Raw genomic sequence first — 20,761 nt, 5'->3', positions numbered from 1 at the left:
CTAATAAGTAAATAAATCTTAAAAACAAGAAAGAAACTAGGTCTTCTAAAGTTTCCCACCATCTGGATTTTACCGATTACATTCCTGTGATGTCTTTTACATGTTACTCTTTTCCCTCTGTTTCCATTAAGTTGATAGTTTGATTTCCAGGCTTGATCAGATTGAGGTTCAGTTGTGGGGTGGGGGCAGGAATCCTTCTGAGATGGTATTGGCCATCAGCAAGTGCACTGTTTGTCTTTCTCTCCTGTATTGCTGTTGCCTTAGGTCCATTTTTCCACTAGGCAGTTTTCTAATTTTGTCATTCCTTCTTAGCTGGAGTCTGTAAAGATAAACTTTTTCCCATCGATTATATGCTTATCCTGAGGTATAGTTGATATAGGAAAGGCAGATTAAATGTTTCTTTTTCCTTTATTTACTAAATACTTGGAATAATGGGTGGGTTTTTCAACATCCTCCAAAGGTGACCAGTGAGTTTCAGTATCATTATGAATCTATGAATTTAAACATACTTGATGTGGTTTACTCCATTGCAGTTTTTATCTTTACTGATGCACAAATTGTCCCATGTTTGGTCTTTTAAAATAGGCTCTTGAGTCCTTCTGACACAGTCACGGTAGTCTGTGATGGCTGTCTCACTTTCTGGTATGAAAAGATGGTCCAGAGTCATGTATGTTTCCTACTTCAGATGTGAGTTCCTCATTCCTCTAAGGCAGGAGTTACAGACCTTTTCAGTAGGGGGCCAAATAGTAAATGTTTTAGGCTTTGCAGGCTTTACAGTCTGTCACAGCTCTGCCATTGTGGCATGAAAGTAGCCATAGATAATGTAAATGAATGAGCATGACCGTATCCCAATAAAACTATGGTCACCAAGATTTGCATATCATTTAATTTTCATGTGTCATGAAGCATTATATATATTTTTTGATGACTTAAAAATTTAAGAACGATTTCTAGTTTACAGGCCATACAACAAGTAGGGAGCCATAGTTCACCAATCCCCGCCGCAGGAAAACTGGTCTCTTGCTAGGGGTGCTCATACATCTAGCAGGTCATTGTTTCTAGACCACACAGCAGCAAAATACACATTTATTTATTTATTCTTAAAGATTTTATTTATTTGACAGAGCACAAATAGGCAGAGGGAGAGGGAGAAGCAGGCTCCCCACTGAGCAGACAGCCTGATGAGGGACTCCATCCCAGGATCCTGGAATCATGACCTGAGCTGAAGGCAGACGCTTAACTGACTAAGCCACCCGGGCACCCCAATACGCATATATTTTAAAGAGAAAATTTTTCATGAGTTCATATAGTTATTTCCAATTCACATATAAGGCTACAGGATTTACTTATTTAATGTTCTGTTTATAACTTAGGACAGTTTGGTGCAGAACCCTCTTCCCATACCTCGCCGAGTTCAGGAAATGGTGTGTGTGTGTCCCCCAGGCTGCGGGAAGCCCAGGCCTGTGTTGAGTCTAGACCCAGGCAGTTCCCTGACAAGAGCTGAATATGCCTTTTAGCCCTCTGGTCAGCCTTGGGCTCTCCACATGGTGGGATAGCAGGACTGATGGGGCCCTCTGTGGACTCAGGCTTCTTTGAGGCATTGTGTACAGGCATTGTGCCCTGGGACTGCCAAGGCCCCATGCAGCAGCACCTTCTCTTTAGAGCGAGGATAGTCCTTAACCACTCAGAATTCATCTTACTGGAAAACCTGACTTCCCGCTATGAGGTGCCTTGTGTCCTGGACCTCAAGATGGGTACCCGCCAGCACGGTGACGATGCTTCAGAGGAGAAAGCAGCCAACCAGATCCGCAAGTGCCAGCAGAGCACATCTGCAGTCATCGGTGTCCGTGTGTGTGGCATGCAGGTGAGGGGACTGCTGGGACATAGCATGGGCTGGCTGGGGCATCCAGTAGCTGCCGCTCCCAAACCCTGGCATAGTCCTGTTATCTCAAGATTCCAGCATGACTTCCTAATGCTTCCTAATGCTTTCTGGTTAGGAAAAAAGCATGCATGCTTGGGTGAACCCTCTGGGGCTGACCTGGTTGACTGAGTCCAGAGCCTCTGGACAGGAGCGGGAATAAAGGCAAGGAGGTTAGGCCTTCTCCACCAACCCATACACTAAGCAGGGGTCTGTGGACAGAGCCAGGTCAGAGGGCTGCATCCTGAGTGGTGGTTGATCAGAGAGGATAGTGTCTTGTGTGACTGGTGTACTTCACAGGTTCAAGGAGCTGATCCAGGGCTGTCATCTTGCTGCTGTTCCCCAGGGTTCAGGCTTTGAGATGGCGGTCAGTACCTAACCTGCTGGTCTCCCTCCCACAGGTGTACCAGGCAGGCAGTGGGCAGCTTATGTTCATGAACAAGTACCATGGACGGAAGCTATCGGTGCAGGGCTTCAAGGAGGCACTTTTCCAGTTTTTCCACAATGGTCGGTACCTGCGCCGTGAGCTCCTGGGCCCTGTGCTTAAGAAGCTGACTGAGCTCAAGGCCATTTTGGAGCGACAGGAGTCCTACCGCTTCTACTCAAGCTCCCTACTGGTCATCTATGATGGCAAGGAATGGCCTGAGGTGGCCCTGGACTCAGATGCTGAGGACTTGGAGGACCTGTCAGAGGAGTCAGCTGACGAGTCTGCTGGTGCCTACGCCTACAAGCCCATCGGCACCAGCTCAGTGGACGTGCGCATGATCGACTTTGCACACACCACCTGCAGGCTGTATGGCGAGGACAGCGTGGTACACGAGGGCCAGGATGCTGGCTATATCTTTGGGCTCCAGAGCCTGATAGACATTGTCACAGAGATAAGTGAGGAAAGCGGGGAGTGAGCTTGCTGGCCGCACCAGCACTTGAGAGACTCTCTGTGTCCCAGGCACAGCTGTGCTGCGTCGGGGAGGAGGCCAGTATGGCCAGGCCGTCGGCCCCTGCAGCCTGGAGCTGATGTGCAGAGGCCTCTGTGAGTCCCAGCCTGAGCCAGCCTCAACTGCGTTCGGAGTCTTATTTATTTTAACTATTTCTTCAACATTCCACATTTGATGATGCAGATACCTCTTTCTTCCCTGAGTGTAAATGTTCTAATACAAATCTTTTTGTTAATTGTACACAGTGCTGCTGTCGTTCTTACCAAGGGCAGGCAGCCAGCCCCCTTCCCAACCCTCAGAAGCCTCACACATGCTATCTCCTCCACCCTAGCCCAGGAATATTCTCCTTGCTACTGCCCCCACCTCATAGACCTAAAATCACCACAGCTGCTTGGCTTGCCCCTTAGGTCTCTTTGGGGTCTGTGCTGGCTTAGTGTCCCAGCACCCCCTAAGCAAAGAACTACTTGACTTCTTGATACAGGTCTTTTCCTTGCCCTCCATACAGCTTAAGACATAGTTGGGCAGCATATGTGCCAGACCTTGGATTCAGCTCCTGCACTGTGATTTCAGATGTCCTAGAGCCAAACCGGGGCCTCGGGTAGCTGTCAGGCTCCGGTCTATTGGCAGCCATGGGCTCCACAGTAAAAGGCCCTAGGAGGTGGGGGGTCCCAGTGAGAAAAGGTGTTCCTCTTAACCACACCACATGTCACCACTGCTACCCACCGCAACTACGCCAGTCTCATCTAACCCAGCTCCAGCCAAGGCAGCCCCTAAGAGCTACTTCTTCGCTAGGAGGGTTCTGGGAGGTGTGGCAGGAGGTCTTGAACTGCAGAACCAGACACCAGGAAGAAGAGCACAGACCCAATGCCAAGAAGGTAGGGTCTTGATATCCAGTTCCAGCAGACCCACACCTCCCTGAAACTCCCAACACCTCCTTTCCAGGGCCCACTATGCCTATGTGTGCTATGTCCCAAAATGCCAACTGCGTACACTGGCCTGTTTGTGCCCACACCCCCTGCACCCTGGGCCCAGGCTTCCAGTGGGGAATGTGGCTGGACCAGTACCCGGACAGGAATAGGAAACCCCCAGGACCCTTCGGGCCTCTCCCCTGGGTCCCTCCCTCTCTCAGGACATCAAGGACAGGTCAGGGCTGACTAGAAAAGGTGTGCAGGGTCAAACAAGCTCTTACGGCCACAAAGCACGCCCCTCCTCACCCTCACCAGCTCTCCTGCCTGCTCAGAAATAAGAATTTGGAGTTGTAAGTCCTATGAAGAAAGCAATGTGACAGCGACTGGGACCCTGATGATCATATGCTGTGAGGGAGGGAAGTGAGTCCCAGGCAGAGGAAACCATATGCAAAGACCCACATTAGAGGAGTAGAAAGAAGCTAGCGAAGAGGAGGTGGGTGGGCAACTAGGACGGGAGGACTTTGGACTGGAGAACAGCCAACCTGGTTTCTGTGTGTGCGGCTGGATTAGGGACTCCCTGAGGAGGGATCATGCGGCCTGCGGACACCAAGGAGACCGGCCCCCGCGGGCGCCTCCAAGTGTTGGATCAGCGAGATGCAACAATGGGACTACGCTACCGTTAGTAGGTCAGGACCCACTCTCCCGGCGTGGCGGGGACGCTCAGCACTAGGGCGCAGGACACGGGCTCTGCCGTTGGGCCGCGGGCGGAGCGCTCCTTCGGGACGTCGAACGGGTCGCAGCACACGGGCTTGAGTGGAGGGCCAGGCAGGAGAAGCTGGGGTGGGGTTCCCCGGGCGGGTACGCAGCAGGGATCGTTGGCTCGGAGTCTGAGGGGTCCGGACCGGACCCGCAGTGGTCTAGAACCGCGCCGGGCCGCTCCGCTTGGAGCCGCCAGGGGGCGCCGCGAGCCGCGCGGGGGCCGCCCCCCTCCCGAGGCGGGGCTGCGGCGGGCTGGTGAGCGCACGCGTCGTGTGTCACGGGGCGGGGCGGGGCGATCGCGGTGCTCCGGGCCTGGCGTCTTGGTTCCGCAGCCCCCGCCGCTTCCACTACCCCGGCGCGGCCCGGCCCGGCTCCATGTATCGTGCGCTCTACGCGTTCCGCTCGGCGGAGCCCAACGCGCTGGCGTTCGCTGCGGGCGAGACCTTCCTGGTGCTGGAGCGCAGCAGCGCGCACTGGTGGCTGGCGGCGCGGGCGCGCAGTGGCGAGACGGGCTACGTGCCGCCCGCCTACCTGCGCCGCCTGCAGGTGAGTGTTCCCCTCCCCGGCCCGGCCTCCGCGGTCCCTAGACTGGGCCCCATCACAGGCGCTCGGTACCGACTCCGGAACCCCAGGCCCACCGGGACCTCCCGCAGATAGAGAGTTTGAGCATCTGACCCTGGGACCCCAGACTCAAGAGGACTGGGGCCCCAAGAGCCCGCACCCCCACAAAAGGCCAGGCCCTTGACAGCCAACTCTGAGGACTCCAGACCTGCAAGCCTAACTCTGGGACTGAGACTCCTTGGGATCCCAGACCCATTGAGACCCAATATCTGAAGCCCCATCTGAGTAGAATTCAAGACTCAGTTCTGAGATTCCAGTACGGCCGAATTCTGATCAGTTCCCCAGATCCCTGAGACCGCAGACCCATAATCGGTCCTTTCCCTGGATCCCCTGGATCCCACACTCTTTCCTCCCACCCTCAGACCCGCACCTGGAGCCACTGCCTCCACCACCGAGACCCGGGCCACTCTGGACACCACCTGTTTCCCCAACCGTTGCCTATGGCCTCACTCCCCCACAGAGACCCTGGAGCCCCCGATGACCCACCAAACCTTAATACCTCAGTGTCTTTCACTCTTCTGTACTCAGCCACCCTCTAAGCTCGTCTTCAGACCACCCCCAACTCTCTTGGAACCAAAGATCTCAGCCCCTGTTGGCACTCCCTGGCACTGCTCTCCCCGCCCCCCATCACAAGCCTCAGGCCCTGACTTTTCAGACTGATTTTCTCTGAAATTGAAAAGCTCCATCCCTCCTTGTCCGCAGCCTGGGGTGGGGGCCTCTCGGGTTGTGAGGAAGTGAGACCTCTTCATGGCTTCCCCTGGTCTCACTATGGCCCTGTTTCCTTCCAGAGGCTGCATCTCCAGTTCCTGTTTCCCCAAGAATAGTCCTGCTGTGGGGGCTGGGGTGCAATGTCTCCAGCTGGTCTATTCTGACCTCAGGGGAAAGGAGGGCCTGGAGCCTCCAGGCCTGGCCTGTGCCAGACACCCCCGCCCCATCCTAGTCCCTAGTCTTTAGGAAACATCCTGTCCCAGCCCAGTTCAGGACAGAAATAACAGGATAAATTTGGAGATGTCGTCTGGTCTTACCAGAGGGGCTGGGCCCTAGATCTTGGACCCTCAGCTTGCTCCCATCTCAGAGTGCCTGGGGCGTGACTGGAGCTCTGGACACTAGGGCTGCTGGCTCTGGAACGTGCGTGTCAGACCCAGCTAGAGAGGGGTTGGGGGTTGGTTGGAAGCCTCTTCTTCAAGGGCCTGTGAGGATCCTTTCCAGGGCTAGTGGGGCTTGGTGCTTGGGGAGGGCGGCAAGGCTACCAACCCCTCGTAGTCTCTTTCTGTGTATCTCCCTGTCTCTGTCTCCCTAACTCTGTCTGCCATTCGGACTCTCTCCCTTTCTCTATCTCTGGCTCTCAATTTCTTTCTGCGTTGTCTCCCTCTGCCTGTCTCTCCCTCTCCCTCCCTTCCCTCCTCCCTCCCTCTTTCCCCTTCTCTCTCTTTGTTGTTTTCTATGGATATGTGTTTCTTTTTCTGTCCCCCTTTCTGTCTGCTGTCTCCCTGCATTCTGGCATACCCCATGCTACCTGGAGGGCTTTGCCGACCTCTGTATCCATCTGTCTGTCCCCATCAGGGACGCTTCTTTGACCCCGCTTGGTGTGACATCACCTCAGTTCTGAGACTTCCATGTAGCCTGATGGACCCTCATGGACAGGGGAGGGGTGGAGGTGGGTGGTCCCATGGCTGCCACCCCCTGCTCGTCACACCATGCCAGCCTGGCTGGTTGGTTAGACCCCTGAGTTGCTGGGTCTGGCAGCACGGAATCTGGGACAGGGGCCAGGCCCCTCTCTTATGTCCGTCCTCTGCCACAAATACAGAACTGCTGTTTCCCAGGGCAAGTCTGGAAGATTCCTGGAATAACTAGAGGGTATAAAGGCTAGAAGCAGGGGTGGAAAGAGGAGGTCCCTTTGGCCCATCCTCAGCTGGTACCTCAGGCCCATCCCTGGGGTCCGTAGAAGGCTCTGAGAGGACAGGGCTATTCTGGAGTGTGACCTTGGTTTGGAAAAGGATCAGCAGGATCCAGAGAGATTTGTTAAGGGTTCCAGACGCTAGAGGCTCCCTGCTTGGCATATCAGCCTAGGCTCTGAGCCAAGCCTGGGCATAGACTAGGTATGTACTCCTGGTCTCAAGCTGGGGGTCCTTGGGCTGTGTTTTTACTCTAGACCCCTGGTTTTCAGAGACAGCCGAGCGCCTCACTGTGGGGCCTGACTGGGGCCCCAATATGTAAAGCAGCAGCATGGGGCCACTCCGTGCCCCAGCTCCCTGAGTGACGCAGTTTGAGAACCTTACTTCGTATTGTAGTTCAACTTTGTATGCTCATGTCGAGCATTCCAGGCTCTAGCTGTAACGGTCTCCTGTCTGCCCTGGGCTCCATCCTGGGCTGGGTCTAGGCTCACCCTCCCTAGGCCCCCAGGTCTAACTGCCCACTCTTGCCCCTACTCAGGGCCTGGAGCAGGATGTCCTCCAAGCCATTGACCGGGCCATCGAGGCTGTGCACAATGCAGCCATGCGGGATGGTGGCAAGTACAGCCTGGAGCAGCGCGGAGTCCTTCAGTGAGTGTGGGGGAGGGGAGGAGGAGGGCACCCTCCACCTCCCTACCCCAGTGAGCAGTCGGGTGGGGGTCCTTCAGTGAGTACTGGGGATGCCTGGAAGGCAGAGTTGGGAGTAGGGCAGAGTGGGGTGGAGCATGAGGGAAGTGGGAGGAGCCTGGGCTGTGAGGGGCCCCCTCTGCATCCCACAAGGAGCATGTGAGGACTTTGGGAGTTTTAAGGTCACTCGCCCAGTAATCTCCCTGTCCCTCCATCAGGAAGCTGATCCACCACCGGAAGGAGACCCTGTCCCGCAGAGGCCCCTCAGCCTCCAGTCCCGCAGCCATGACCCCGTCCACCAGTGATCACCATTTGGACGCTGCTGCCGCTAGGCAGCCCAATGGGATGTGTCGAGCTGGGTTCGAGCGGCAGCACAGCCTGCCCAGTTCTGAGTATCTCGGGGCAGACGGAGGCCTCTACCAGGTATGTGGCGAGGATATGCTGAGGAAGGGGGGTGGGTGGAGCTTAAGGCTTGGTCCAGAGGCTCCGAGAGTCCACTTGGGTCAGTGATGCAGAGCCATAGCCCTGCCCATGCCGAGAGCCCAGTTCCCTAGCCAGGCGGTACCCCGGCTGGCAGCCTGTCCTCCCAGAGCCCACTTCTGTCCCCCCAGATCCCACCGCAGCCTCGCCGGGCAGCTCCCACCACGCCACCCCCGCCCGTGCAGCGCCGAGACCGGGAGGCCCTGATGGCCCCAGGAAGTGGTGAGAAGGCAGGGTTGGGGCAGTTGGGGGGGCACCCTATGCTTGGAATGGTTGCTCTGCTTGCGTCAGGAAGTTAGGGGCTCTGGGCTTGGTGGGGCAGGTCTGGCAGAGAAACCAGGCCCTGTACTGGGGGGGGCGGGGCTCAGGGCCTGGAGGGGTAAGGGACCCAGGGAGCTGTCCCAGCACAGCATCCACTCTCTGCCCACAGGCGGCCGCAACACCACGCCCTCCGGGGGCAGTTCTGTGTCCAGCGGCTCCTCAGTCAGCAGCACCTCCCTTGACACGCTCTGTACCGGCTCTAGCTCGTCTGAGCTGGGCCCCAGCTGCTCACCCACGCCCCCACCTGTGCCCCGCCGAGGCACCCATACCACTGTGTCCCAAGCTCAGCCCCCTCCCTCCAAGGTGCCAGCCCCCGAGCCCCTGACAGAGGAGGTGGCGGTTGATACAGCCTCAGCCCCTGATGAGCTGGAGGCCCTGGGCGCACTGAGCCTGGGGACCGCAGAGGAGAAGGTGGTGGCTGAGCCTGCCGTGCCCAGGACCATCGGGGCAGAGCTGATGGAGCTCGTGCGGAGAAACACCGGCCTGAGCCACGAGCTATGCCGTGTGGCCATTGGCGTCGTGGTGGGTCACATCCAGGCCTCCGTACCAGCCAGCTCGCCTGTCATGGAGCAGGTCCTCCTCTCGCTGGTAGAGGGCAAGGTGAGGGTGGGCGGCAGGGCCAGGGGCCTCCCCATCCTTGGGCCGCCCTGCCTCCCCCGCCCCATCCCCACCCTCACACTTGTGTCCAGCCTTAACTTGACAGGCGTCTGTTGAGCTCAAGCTCGGCCTTCATTGTGCTGGGTGCTGGGGACATATGAGCTGATCCTCGGAGGAGAAAGGGAGGAAGAGAATTCCAGGCAGAGGCTTAGCCTGGGCAAGGGCCATAAGGCAGGACCACGCTGGCTCGCAGGAGGAAGTGGAACAAGGCCAGCATGGCTCTAACATGGGGAGTGGGGGAACGGGGTGTGGGAGGAGGTGAGACTCGGGGCAGGTGACAGATGAGACCAGATGTGAGTGGCCAAGTGTCTTCTCTGGCTGCTGGGGAGGAGTAGACAAAGGGCATGAGAGAGGACCATGCTTGCTGGCCTTGGCAGTGGAGAGGAGTGGGTGCTTCGAGAGCTGTGGCGGAGGCCTCGGGGCTGACTCAGGTGTGAGTCAGGTGCGTGGGCATCGTGGGGTCGGTGGGATCCTTTGCCGGGGTTGGGGCACTGGTCAGGAAACAGGATTGGAGGGCAGTGAACCTTCTCCATGTGGGGACCAGATGGGCCCAAGGTCCCTCCTTAGGGCCCCAGAACCCGGCAGCCGTGGTGGGGGAGGCGACACGTGGAACAGCAGGTCAACGGGCTTGTCTGTGCTGGGCACGGCGGGTGCTTATCAGGTGGCAGCCACTTGGGAGACGGGAAGTGGGGAGATGACAAGGCCTGGTAGCTCATCGTGTGGATTTGGAGGGTAGCGTCTCAGTCACATTCAGGCAGTGACAGAGTCAGTGGCCTTCCTCATGGAAGATGTTTATACAGGGCTGGGATGAGAGGTGAGTTGTTGGAAGGCCCCCGCAGGGGTGTCTCACGCAGAATCTGGTCCCAGCATGTTATCAAGACTGGGGGCAGTGGGGTTACTTGCAGAGGGCGTGTAGAACTGGGCTGGTGCCCTTGGGAGTGTTGGTGTTGAGGTGTGGGCCGTGGGAGCAGGTCTTCAGTGGGAGCTCGAGACGGGGCAGAGGGGAGGAAGAAAGAGAACCAGGGGCCGGTCCCATCACAGGTTCTGGGAGGACACGAACTAGAGGCAGCTCTGAGAGGTGAGGCTGGGGACCCTTGCCTGATGTTGGCCTGGAGCTCATGCCTGTGACATCCTCAGGGTTTGGGTTGACTTCCAAGCCTTGGGGGCTTCCTGGAGATGGGGATGGGCAAGGAGTGTGCTGAGCCATGCCTCCCCCTCTTCCTCCCCCCCTCCAGGACCTGAGCACAGCCCTGCCCTCAGGGCAGGTCTGCCATGACCAGCAGCGGCTGGAGGTGATCTTTGCAGACCTGGCTCGGCGGAAAGACGATGCCCAGCAGCGCAGCTGGGCCCTGTACGAGGACGAGGGTGTCATCCGCTGCTACCTGGAGGAGCTGCTGCACATTCTGGTGCGGGGTGGGGGCCCACAGGTGTCCCCCCCCTCCACACTCCCCTCCCGCCCCCGTTGCTCAAGAGTCTCCCCTGCGTGCACTCAGCTCACTCGTGTGGCCACGAGGCTCACACTGAGTCTGTCCCACTTCCTCCTCCCCACAGACTGACGCAGACCCTGAAGTTTGCAAGAAAATGTGCAAGAGGAATGAGTTCGAGTCTGTCCTGGCCTTGGTGGCCTACTACCAGATGGTGTGTGTGAGGCAGAGGGGCGGGGGCGTGGAGGCGCCCGGGCAGAGGTGGGGGTTCTGGGCTCTGAGCGCACAGGGTCTCCTGCCAGGAGCACCGGGCGTCGCTTCGGCTGCTGCTTCTCAAGTGTTTTGGCGCCATGTGCAGCCTGGACGCAGCCATCATCTCCACGCTCGTGTCGTCCGTGCTGCCTGTGGAGCTGGCACGGGACATGCAGACAGACACGCAGGGTGAGGCGACGGGGAGCTTCCTGCCGCGTGGGGGGTTCCCACCCGCTGTAGGGGCTCTGACCGCCTGCCTTGCCCTCCAGATCACCAGAAGCTCTGCTACTCCGCCCTCATCCTGGCCATGGTCTTCTCCATGGGGGAGGCAGTGCCCTACGCACACTACGGTAAGCGGGCAGGCCGCCGACCGCTGGGAGCCCGGGGCCCTGGGGGACCCACGGCTGACGGGGATAGGGCATCCTCCCCGGGGGCTCACAGGAACCCAGGGGGCTGGGTGGCGTACAGAGGCAGGGAGGGCTCAGATTCTGTGCGCCCCCTCCCAGAGCACCTGGGCACGCCCTTCGCCCAGTTCCTGCTGAGCATCGTCGAGGACGGGCTGCCCCTGGACACCACAGAGCAGCTGCCGGATCTGTGCATGAACCTGCTCCTAGCTCTCAACTTGCACCTGCCAGGTGGGGGCGGGGCCGGCGGGAGGGGGCTGACCAGCGCGGGGGCTCTCCCTGCGCGGTGCCCGTGCGCTGGTCTACACCCATGTCCTTCCTCAGCCCCTGACCAGAACGTCATCATGACGGCCCTGAGCAAACACTCCAACGTCAAGATCTTCTCCGAGAAGCTGCTGTTGCTCCTGAACAGAGGGGGTGAGGGCCCAGGAATCCGTGTGGTACCACTGCCCTGCCATTTGACTCCGTGACCCCCATAACTCCCTGCGGTGCCCCCCGGGCTCCCCACAACGACCACCCTGACGCCTCCTCCCCCTGCCTCCCAGATGACCCCGTGCGCATCTTCAAACATGAGCCGCAGCCGCCACACTCCATCCTCAAGTTCCTGCAGGATGTGTTCGCCAGCCCCGCCACAGCTGCCATCTTCTACCACACAGACATGATGGCGCTCATCGACATCACCGTGCGCCACATCGCGGACCTGTCGCCTGGAGACAAGGTGGCTGCGGCGGGGGTGGGAGCCGCGTAGACACTGAAACATAATGAAGGGGGGACAGGACACTGAACGGAGACTGAGGACAGGCTGCAGCTGGAGCCAGGCCAGTGTGGGGGGCCACTCAGAAAACATGGCAGGTGTGCCCAGACCCACAGGAGCCTCGGTGAGCTGATCTGGGCCAGACGGCCTGCACAGAGCCGGGGTGGAGGAAGCCAGGGGATCAGGCAGGAGGAGGTGGCCTTTCCACAAGGCCTCAGAGGCTGCAGCAGGAGCTCGTGGGTCTCAGAGGAGGGAGACTGACTGACACCGCAAAGGGAGTGTAGACTGTATGAGAGCCTAGGGGAGGGGGGAGGCTGTCAGGGCTGCCCGGGTCGGCAGTGAGAGGCCATGGCCGTGGGGGACGAGGTCAGGTTTGTGTATCAGAGGTGAGTCTGAGGGCTTGCCCTGGACTTCTGTCAAGCAACCAGGTGGATGAAGTGTGACTGCTGAGGTGGGGAAGCACTCTCAGGGGGAAGAAGACAGGGCTGTGTTCTGATGTGTCAAGACTGAGAAGATACCGCTAGTCATCCAGGTACAGAGCCCGCCAGGGAGCCGTGGAGCTGAGTTGGGACTGGGGTTGCCTGTGCACGGGTGTGACGGGAAGCCTGCTTCAGGGCCACTACCGAGGGCGTGAGGTGGACAGGTCAGACGGAAGCTCAGGCCTCGGCTCAGGGCACAGTGGGGACAAGTAGGGATGAGCCCAGGAGAAAACCCAGAGAGCAGGAGCACAAAGCAGGATTTGGGGGAGGTGGGAGATGAGCTGTCTCCACGGTTAGGAGCCTGAGTAAGATAGAGGCTGCGAATTGGCCGTTGGAATTGCCCCCCAGAGGCCAGAGGTGACTGATAAGCAGTATCCGAGAAGTGGTGAGAAGAGGGTCTGAATGGAACTTGTAAGAGAGAATTTGAAGTTGGAGGGGAGTGAGAGGGACATTGGAAGCCATAAACAGAGACAACTGCTGTGAGTTTTTCTATGAAGGGAGCGGAAGAGCAAGGGGGGGGAGCCCTGGAAGGAGATGTGGGGTCAGGAAGTGTTTTATTTTTTTTTAATTTTTTTAACTTTTTTTTTTTTTAAGATTTTATTTATTTGACAGAGACAGATACACTGAGAGAGGGAACATAAGCAGGTGGAGTGGGAGAGGGAGAAGCAGACTCCCCACTAAGCAGGGAGCCGGATGCGGGGCTTGATCCCAGAACCCTGGGACCATGACCTGAGCCGAAGGCAGACACTTAATGACTGAGCCACCCAGGTGCCCCTCAGGAAGTGTTTTAAAGGTAGAAGATGCTGGTATAGGTCTCTGGGTCAGAGGGAATGATCCAGTAAGCATCAAGAAATGGCTGGCGTGTTCAGGAGAATGGGCTGCTGCAGGGGTCAAGTAGATCCGGCAGTGGAGGAGGGACCAGACCTCTGGGGGGACCCCCCATCCACCAACAGGAGCCAGGGCAGCTCATTTTGGTGGGCACAGGTGAGTTGCGGGTGCTAGGAGGGGAAGAGAGCTTTCTGAAAGATCACGTGTTTTCTCCATGAAGCACAAGGCTGGCTGTCTAGGCACTTTAAATCTGGAAAACTGAGAAGAAAGTGGGCAGTGGTCCTTAAGGGTGCGTGAATGTAGCAGAGAAAAGTGGTGGGAGTCCAGGGCAGTGCATGTCCATCTGAAGTTTGTGGTGGGGAAGGAGGTTCAGGCCTGTGCCTGGCCTTGGGGCTGTCCACTGCTTAGATACTGGGAGCTGATTTGCAGGTGCTGAGATCTGACCAGGGTTGGGGGTTACAGGGTGACGCTGCCTGAAGAAGGTATTGACTCCCCTAAGCACAAGTAGAGAGGGAGGGGAGGGGTGGTGACAGGGATGGTGAGGGGGGCAGACAGAGGGAAAGTGCTGGGATGCGGGTGAGTTAGTGGATTAGGTGTCTCAGTGAGGAAAAGGAGCAGCTGGGGTATCAGACTGGAGGGGCTGTTGAAGCTTTTTCAGCCAAAGGTGCTGGGGTGGGGGATGTTAGCACTGGACCGAGGGCATATGTAGAAGGTAGGATGGCAGCCAGGACCTCAGGGTGGGTATCAGAGAGGACACCTGTGCTTCTGGCCTGTGCGTTCAGATGGACAGCCGTGCTCTTTCATAAGGAAAAAAAAAAAACAAAACAAAACTGAGAAAGTCTTCAGTTTTGAGAGGATGGGAAGGTCAGGAGTTTGATGGTGGACATGTGTGGAGGGGGTCTCTTTGAGGTCTGCAGGAGATGAGAAGTGGGCAGTTGATATTCTCTTCTGGAGCTCACTGGAGAGGTCTAGGCCAGAGATGTGAGTGGGGGTCATTATTTGAAGCTGTGGGTGTGCGTGAGATCTTCAGGGTGGGAGGAGAGAGTGGGAAGCGGGGGGCCTCTGACTGGACAGCGGCCCCGGGAGGGCCCAGCAGTAAAGTTGGGCAGAAGCTGGCCATTTCCCCTTGCCACCTGTCTGAGCCAGGACTCTGGTGGGCTGGCCACGTTCTGGGACTGTCTGTGTCTGGGATGATCCATTCATTTACTTACTCAGCGGCTCTCAAGGGCCAGTTCTGGGCCAAGCACATGGTGGGTGCTGGGGGGTGCAGCCCTGATCTTCAGTGCTGTGAGCTGGTCCACGGCCCGGGGGCCCACGTGGTGGCCTGTTCCTGTCTGGTGGCAGTGGCGGTGCCTCCCTGGGGTCCCTGAGCTCAGCCCCTCCTCCCACAGCTGCGCGTGGAGTACCTCTCCCTGATGCACGCGGTAATCCGCTCCACGCCCTACCTGCAGCACCGCCACCGGCTCCCCGACCTGCAAGCCACCCTGCGGCGCATCCTGACCGAGGAGGAAGCCTCGCCCCAGGGCCAGATGGACCGCATGATTGTCCGAGAGATGTGCAAGGAATTCCCTGTGCTGGGCGAGGAACCCAGCTAGCGCCTTCCTTCCCTCCCTTCCCTGCAGCCCTGGTCAGGGTGCAGGGGACACGGAGGCTTGGCCCTCAGAATGTTTTGCACAGACGGTGTGGGGGAGGTGGTGGTGGAAGGGACCTGAGCAGGGCCCCCCCAACACCTGAAGTAGAACCAGTGCGAGGGGCCAAGTGCAGGATTGGGGACCACGCTCTGGGAGCTCTGCTGGGGCAGAGGGCCTGTGTGAGCTGAAGCCCCTCCATCTCCCAGTAGGCCGCCTCTTCAGCATGCCCCCTCCCCTCAACACAGACGCGCACTCAGAGCCCTGCTGCTGCTCCGGGCTGGGCCAGAGCCCCCATCCTTGTCTTGCCTAGTCTGGGTCCTGGGCCTCAGCAAGCCATGTCCTTGGGGTAAGGGGAGGCGCCTTCCGCCAGCTCTGTTCTTTGCCTTAGCTTTGCAGTAAGTGCTGCTCATGTGCTCCCCCCTCCCTGTGGGGGTTGCTTTCCCTTGCTCCCACCCCCAGAGGTCTTGGCCAAGCTCCTGCTTCGAGAGCAGAATCTTAGAGATGGGCCATCTATTCTGGAGCTCCACAGGATAGGGTGATGGTCCCGAGAAAGCCAATGACAGAGTCTATTTTCTCCGTAAAAACATAGACTGAAAAGCCATGTGTATTTTCCTGTGTCCTGCAGCTCACCTTCGGGAATAAATCACAGGCATCCGGAAACAGCTGTGTGATCAGCAACCCTGCACGATCCTGGGTGGGGGTGGGAGAGGATGGGCAGGGATGCTGGGGCCTCAGGACCTTGTCACTTGCTTGCCCTGACCTCTCCAGCATGAGGAGGGGATGGTCCCTAATAGGCCTGTCCATCAAGGTCCCTTGAGCCCTGTTTCAGCCTCTCTCCGTGAGTTCCCATTTCTCCGGGGCCACAGCTAAGCCAGTGAGTGCCCCACGCGGCCTGTTTTCAGGTGACCGCCCTTGCAGACCTCCCTTCTCCCATGTTGAAACCCTATCCTTCGTAGCTGTTCTCAAATGAAGTGGGCCCCACCCCAGCCTCCCAGCACATGCAGGCCCTGCCCAGCTCTGTTCCCTTCCTCGTTTGTCAGTGGGTACAACAGGATCCCCTCGTTTTACAGCCTCAGAGATGTGGTCATTACATAGGGCAAAAAGAGTATCTCGACAGGTGTGGGGTTCGGCTTGCACTACTGTTGGCAGACAGTTGGGGACCGAGCTGGCAAAAACGTCATTTTCCTTGTGGGCTCCCAAGTTAACAAAGGCTCTTGCCATAAATGGGGGAGGGTCAGGAGGCCACAGGCAGACACCAGTCAGAAGTGGTTTTCATTAGTTCCGTCCAGCTTTCACCCAGGATAATCCTCATCCCACACTTGCACACATTCAGAATTACTGATACTGTGACTTCAATCACAACTTTTCTTTTCTCTCTGGGGTGCTGAAGGCAGATGGCTGTTCCATTATTTTCCCAACAGGACTGTAATGCAGCAAGAAGCACAGAAGAGGCCAGGGTGAGGGGTGGGGTCCCCCCGGGCACAGGTCCTCGGGGAGCTGAGGCAGGAACGTTGACAGGGAGGTCACGGAAGCAGAGAGCAGGAAGCTGATGAGATGTCCTTCCCTAACTTGATTCTCGGGTTAAACACACAGGCTCCCCTGCTGACCTGAAGAGGGGCTGACAAAATGCCCCCCCCCAGTAGCACTGTGGGACACAACCTGGTCACTCTTCACCCTGGGCGGCGTTCTGCCTTGCCTTTCACATCAGAGTCCGTGACATGGCCTTCCAGTCACGACTCCTTCCTCACTGGAGAGCAAAAGGCAGAGAACCGTGATGCTCCTGAGAGAGAGTAACTCGGTGAAAAGCACAGGTCCCTCAGCAAGCTGAGACAGGAACTTTCGACAGCCTCTGTGCTTGGCTCTGCTCGCTGTTGCGATGCACACACTGATGGGAAGGGCAAGGGCCGTGCTGTGCCACCTGTCCCAGTGCTGGCACCTGTGATGAGCGAAGTAGAACCCGTGGCAGGAGGGTCAGAAGCCCTGGTCAGTTTCTGCGCAATTGTCCAAGGGGCCCTGGCATGTGTTTGTAAGGGTCGCAAGAGCCCCCGCTGACGGAGTTAAATACTGGCCTTTGGCAGCAAACGGGCGCTGAGAGGATCCGGAACTCCATGACCCCCTCAGCAAACACCTTGATGGCACTCTCAAAACAAAATGACAACTGTAAGGGGAAAAGATGATGAGCCACACAATTCCACAGCGAGAGAACTAGCTTTGCAAGAACACCCGTTTGGCTGCTTGGAAGGATGGAAAATGTGGGATGTGGTGAGACAAGAGGGCAGAGACAGACAACTAAGCCACTCAAACGGGAGTGTTCAGTGCGTGGGCCCAAGAAAAAAAACCCGAAGGAGATTCTGAAGGGCAGTGAGGGATGGGGGTTTGGGCTGAGCTCTGAGGTAGAAGTGGGTACATAAAGGTGCTTGTGGGACACGCGCTACGGACCACAGGCTACCCACATATCTGGCAACGCCAGGGTAAGGCGTTGGGTGAAGATCACATGCCTGCTCGGTCCCCGAAAGATAACAGAGGCTCCAAGTAGGTGAAAACAATCTTTTTTCTCTTCTTTTTATGGAAGAATAACATAACCATGAAAAGTACAGTATACAGCGAGTACAGCTGAATGAATTATGAGAGAATGCTGATACAACCACCACCCAAGTCAAGAAATACACTATCACCAGTCCCCAAAGCCCACTTGTCCTGACACGCACGTCCTCCCTAGACCTCCTCCCTAGAGGGAATTACAGATAAGTTTTGCCTAACCTGACGTAAATGGAACCATACAGTATAAACTCTTGTGTCTGGCTTCTTCATTCACCATTAAGTTTCTGAGATTCGTCTGTGTCCTAGTATGTGGTTGCAGTTTGTTCACCCCCAAAGTCATGTGGGATATACCCTCATTTATTCACTGCTGGTGACCGCTCAGTTTCCAGTTCTTGTCTATTATGAACAGAGGCATCAGGGACATTGTTACCCAGGTCATCTTGTCCCACGTGTGCATTATATTGGGGGTGTGTTCTCATGAGTGGAACTACAGGGTCGAAAGCCCGCTCTCCAGATAGTTGTGCAAAGTAGCTTTACCAGTGTATGCTCCCTCGTCATGCTGAGTTCCAGCTTCTCTTTCCCAAAAAGGTATTGTCAGGCTTTTTTTTTTTTAAGTCATTCCCCTAGGCCATAGTAGTATTTATTTTTTAAACTTGCGTTTCCCTGATGGCTAAAGAGGTTGAGCACCTTTTCACTAGTTTCCTGGCTATTTGGATCGTTTGTGAAGTACCCGTTCAAATCTCTTGTCCATTCGTTTGCTGGGTTGTCTATCTTTTGTTGATTTGTGATATGTATGTGGCATATGAGTCCATGGGTTGTCTATCTTGCAATATCTTCTCCCATCCTTAATGTTGTCTTTTGATGAAAAGATGTTCTTAGTTGTAATGTAATCCATTTTTTCAGGACTTTCTTTGTGGTTAGTGCATTTTGTATCCTAATAAATCTGTGCTTAAAGTATGAAGATCTTATGTGTTGTCTTTCCTTTCATATTCAAATGTCAAATCTATCTGGAATTGATTACGTGGGTAATAAGAAGTAGGGTTCTCATTTAACTTCTTCTACATGGATATCCAACAGAACCCGCACTATTTTTTGAAAAACCCATCTTTTCCCCATTTGACTCTTAGAGCCACCCTCACCAAAATTCAAGTCTCCACACATCTTTAGGCCCATCTCTGGGTTATGTTCCAGCAGTCTATTCCTGCTCTGGAACCATAGTCTTGGTTTCTGAACATTTCTTGTACCAATAGAGGAAGCTGTCCTCCTACTTTGGTTTTCAAGACTCTCTTGGGTATTCCTGGCCCTCATTTTAGAACCTAGTTTATCAGTTTACACACACACACACACACACACACTGGGATTTTATTGGAGTTGCACTGAATCCATATGTCAATGAAAATTTTAGAAGAAATGGCATCTTTACAATACTAAATCTTCCAATCTTTGAACATAGCTTTTCACTCCATTTATGTCTTTATTTCTTTCAATGTGTGTGTGTGTAAAGAGTCATCACATGACTTTTATTAGCTTTATTCCTGGCATTTTGTTACTTGACGCTCTTGTAAATATTTAAAATTTTTTTTCTGTTGCTGACATAGAGAAATTACAACTGATTTTTATTTTTATTTTAAAGATTTTATTTTTAAGTAATCTCTACACCCAACGTGGGGCTCAAACTCACAACCCCAAGACCCAGAGTTGCATGCTCCACCAACTGAGCCAGCCAGGTGATCTGCAACTAATTTTCATATATTGACCTTGTGTTCAAGAACTTTGCTAAGCTTACTCTAATAACTTATCTATAGGTCTTTTTAAAATTTTTTACACACCCAACCCTATTGCCTGTGCGTAAGTTTTATTTTTTCCTTTCCAATCCTCATAACTTTTTATTATTTTTCCTGCCTTAACAGCACTGGCTATGCTTTCTGATATAGTATTGAGACTTGTGGTCACGAATGTAAAATGTTTTCCTCTTGTAATGTTCTGCTGCTCCAGAGGGGAGGGATACACAGATAGTCTATTTTGGGTTGGGTTAGGTTTTAGCCCATGTTTATCTAAGAAAAGCAGGGCAGTTGAGTTGTTATAACACTGGATTCTATTAGGCTAATGGTAAAGGTAAGGAACTGAGGAGGTGAGGAATGATGAACTGGAGATCTCAGTGAGATCAAAGAACTATTGGATAATTAGCTGGATGGGTTGGCCAGGTCTTCTGGCTTGCTCTTCCAGCAAGGTACCTGACTGAGGGGGGGGGGCGCTAAACACAGGGTAGAAAGAAAAGGCAGGAAGTGAGGGCCAAGATGTCCTAGAGAGCAGTTTCTGCCCAGCCTTTGCCCTCTGGTCTCTGGACGGCTCTCCATCTATCCCACAGCAGCCTCCAACCCAGGTTTCTGAGCCCTTGGGTGGACCCTCTAGCTTAGAGATGGAAAGACAAGACAGAGGATGAACCGTAGGGATCTTGCTATGTTCCTAGGAAGTAGGGGCAGGTCTGGAGTTGAAGGGAGAAACTATCACCAATACTTGGTTTCCGTCTTTACCAGCTGCCGCTGGGGGTGGGGCGCGGAGGTGAGTACACATGGGGAGCGGGAGGCCCCCAAGGTACAGCAGCTAGAGAGGACAGCAGTGGAGGCAGGAACAGTAGGGCGCGACACGGATAGCCACCGCAGTCACACCGCGAGTCAGGGGTATTAAGAAGTCTAGGTCTTGCTCTCCACAGGAGGATCCGCTGAAGCCACCGCTAGCCCTAGTGAAGACAGCAGAGCTTATTTCCCTCGGCCGGTGGTTCTTTACGCCTCTGCATATGCCCACGTAGCCTCCCAGAGCTAGGATGGCTCCTCCTTCCCTCTCAGCGGCAGACTTCCTCTTGGTTATTCGAGGCTCTGCTCAAGCATTTTCTCTAGCGGGAAGCCATCCCAGTCGCTAAGTTGGCTGAGGCACCTCCTCCGGGACCCTAGCACCCTTCCCCCTAGCGTTCCGCCTGCCTCACTCCTTGGTTGGTGTAAAGTTTTGTGCCCTGCATTCGCTAGATCGTGGACCCGGAGGGCAAACGTGCAGCCAAAACCTCGGCCTCGGCCCTCCAGCCCCTCCAGCCCCTCCAGCCCCTCCAGCCCCTCCACGGACTGGGCCCCCATCCAGCCGAGTTTCCCCTTCAGCGGCGCACCAGATGCTCCACCCTCACGCCGAGTGGAACCCAGACAACACACCCGGGGCAAATCTCCGACTTTTGAGGAATCCTCAGATTCTGGAGACCACCGGCCGGCTCTCCGTAGGCAG

At 55.8% G+C, this 20,761-nt stretch overlaps 2 protein-coding genes across 9 annotated transcripts in view; both read left to right on the top strand.

Annotated features, from left to right (window-relative positions):
• Positions 1–3,093, top strand: part of IP6K2 (inositol hexakisphosphate kinase 2) — a 29,265-nt gene extending 26,172 nt beyond the window's left edge. For all 8 annotated transcript variants that reach the window (XM_011233356.3, XM_019806724.2, XM_019806726.2 and 5 more), the window contains 2 exons: positions 1,689–1,864; positions 2,320–3,093. In XM_011233356.3, the coding sequence (XP_011231658.1) occupies positions 1,689–1,864; positions 2,320–2,820 (677 nt within the window). In that variant the 3' untranslated portion in view covers positions 2,821–3,093. The remainder of the gene's footprint in view (positions 1–1,688; positions 1,865–2,319) is intronic.
• A 1,696-nt stretch (positions 3,094–4,789) lies between these two features.
• On the top strand, positions 4,790–15,610 carry NCKIPSD (NCK interacting protein with SH3 domain). The gene is made up of 13 exons (XM_002926034.4): positions 4,790–5,066; positions 7,575–7,684; positions 7,939–8,143; positions 8,332–8,422; positions 8,631–9,121; positions 10,414–10,584; positions 10,730–10,816; positions 10,905–11,043; positions 11,124–11,204; positions 11,361–11,489; positions 11,583–11,675; positions 11,804–11,976; positions 14,711–15,610. The coding sequence occupies exons 1-13, from the start codon at positions 4,896–4,898 to the stop codon at positions 14,912–14,914; spliced, it is 2,145 nt and encodes a 714-aa protein (XP_002926080.1). The 5' UTR covers positions 4,790–4,895; the 3' UTR covers positions 14,915–15,610.
• The last annotated feature ends 5,151 nt before the right edge of the window (positions 15,611–20,761 follow it).

Source organism: Ailuropoda melanoleuca, chromosome 4 (assembly GCF_002007445.2).
Source record: "Ailuropoda melanoleuca isolate Jingjing chromosome 4, ASM200744v2, whole genome shotgun sequence".
Lineage (NCBI taxonomy): Eukaryota > Metazoa > Chordata > Mammalia > Carnivora > Ursidae > Ailuropoda > Ailuropoda melanoleuca.
Note: the sequence above shows the minus strand (reverse complement) of the source record. Positions and strands in the feature narration are given on the sequence as shown.

Excerpts from the sequence above, each read along its gene's own strand:
- NCKIPSD (XM_002926034.4), top strand. The coding sequence starts at position 4,896 with ATGTATCGTGCGCTCTACGCGTTCCGCTCGGCGGAGCCCAACGCGCTG. Across the intron at positions 8,423-8,630 it reads CCTGATGGCCCCAGGAAGTG|GCGGCCGCAACACCACGCCC; the intron begins GTGAGAAGGCAG and ends CTCTGCCCACAG. Across the intron at positions 11,205-11,360 it reads AGTGCCCTACGCACACTACG|AGCACCTGGGCACGCCCTTC; the intron begins GTAAGCGGGCAG and ends GCCCCCTCCCAG.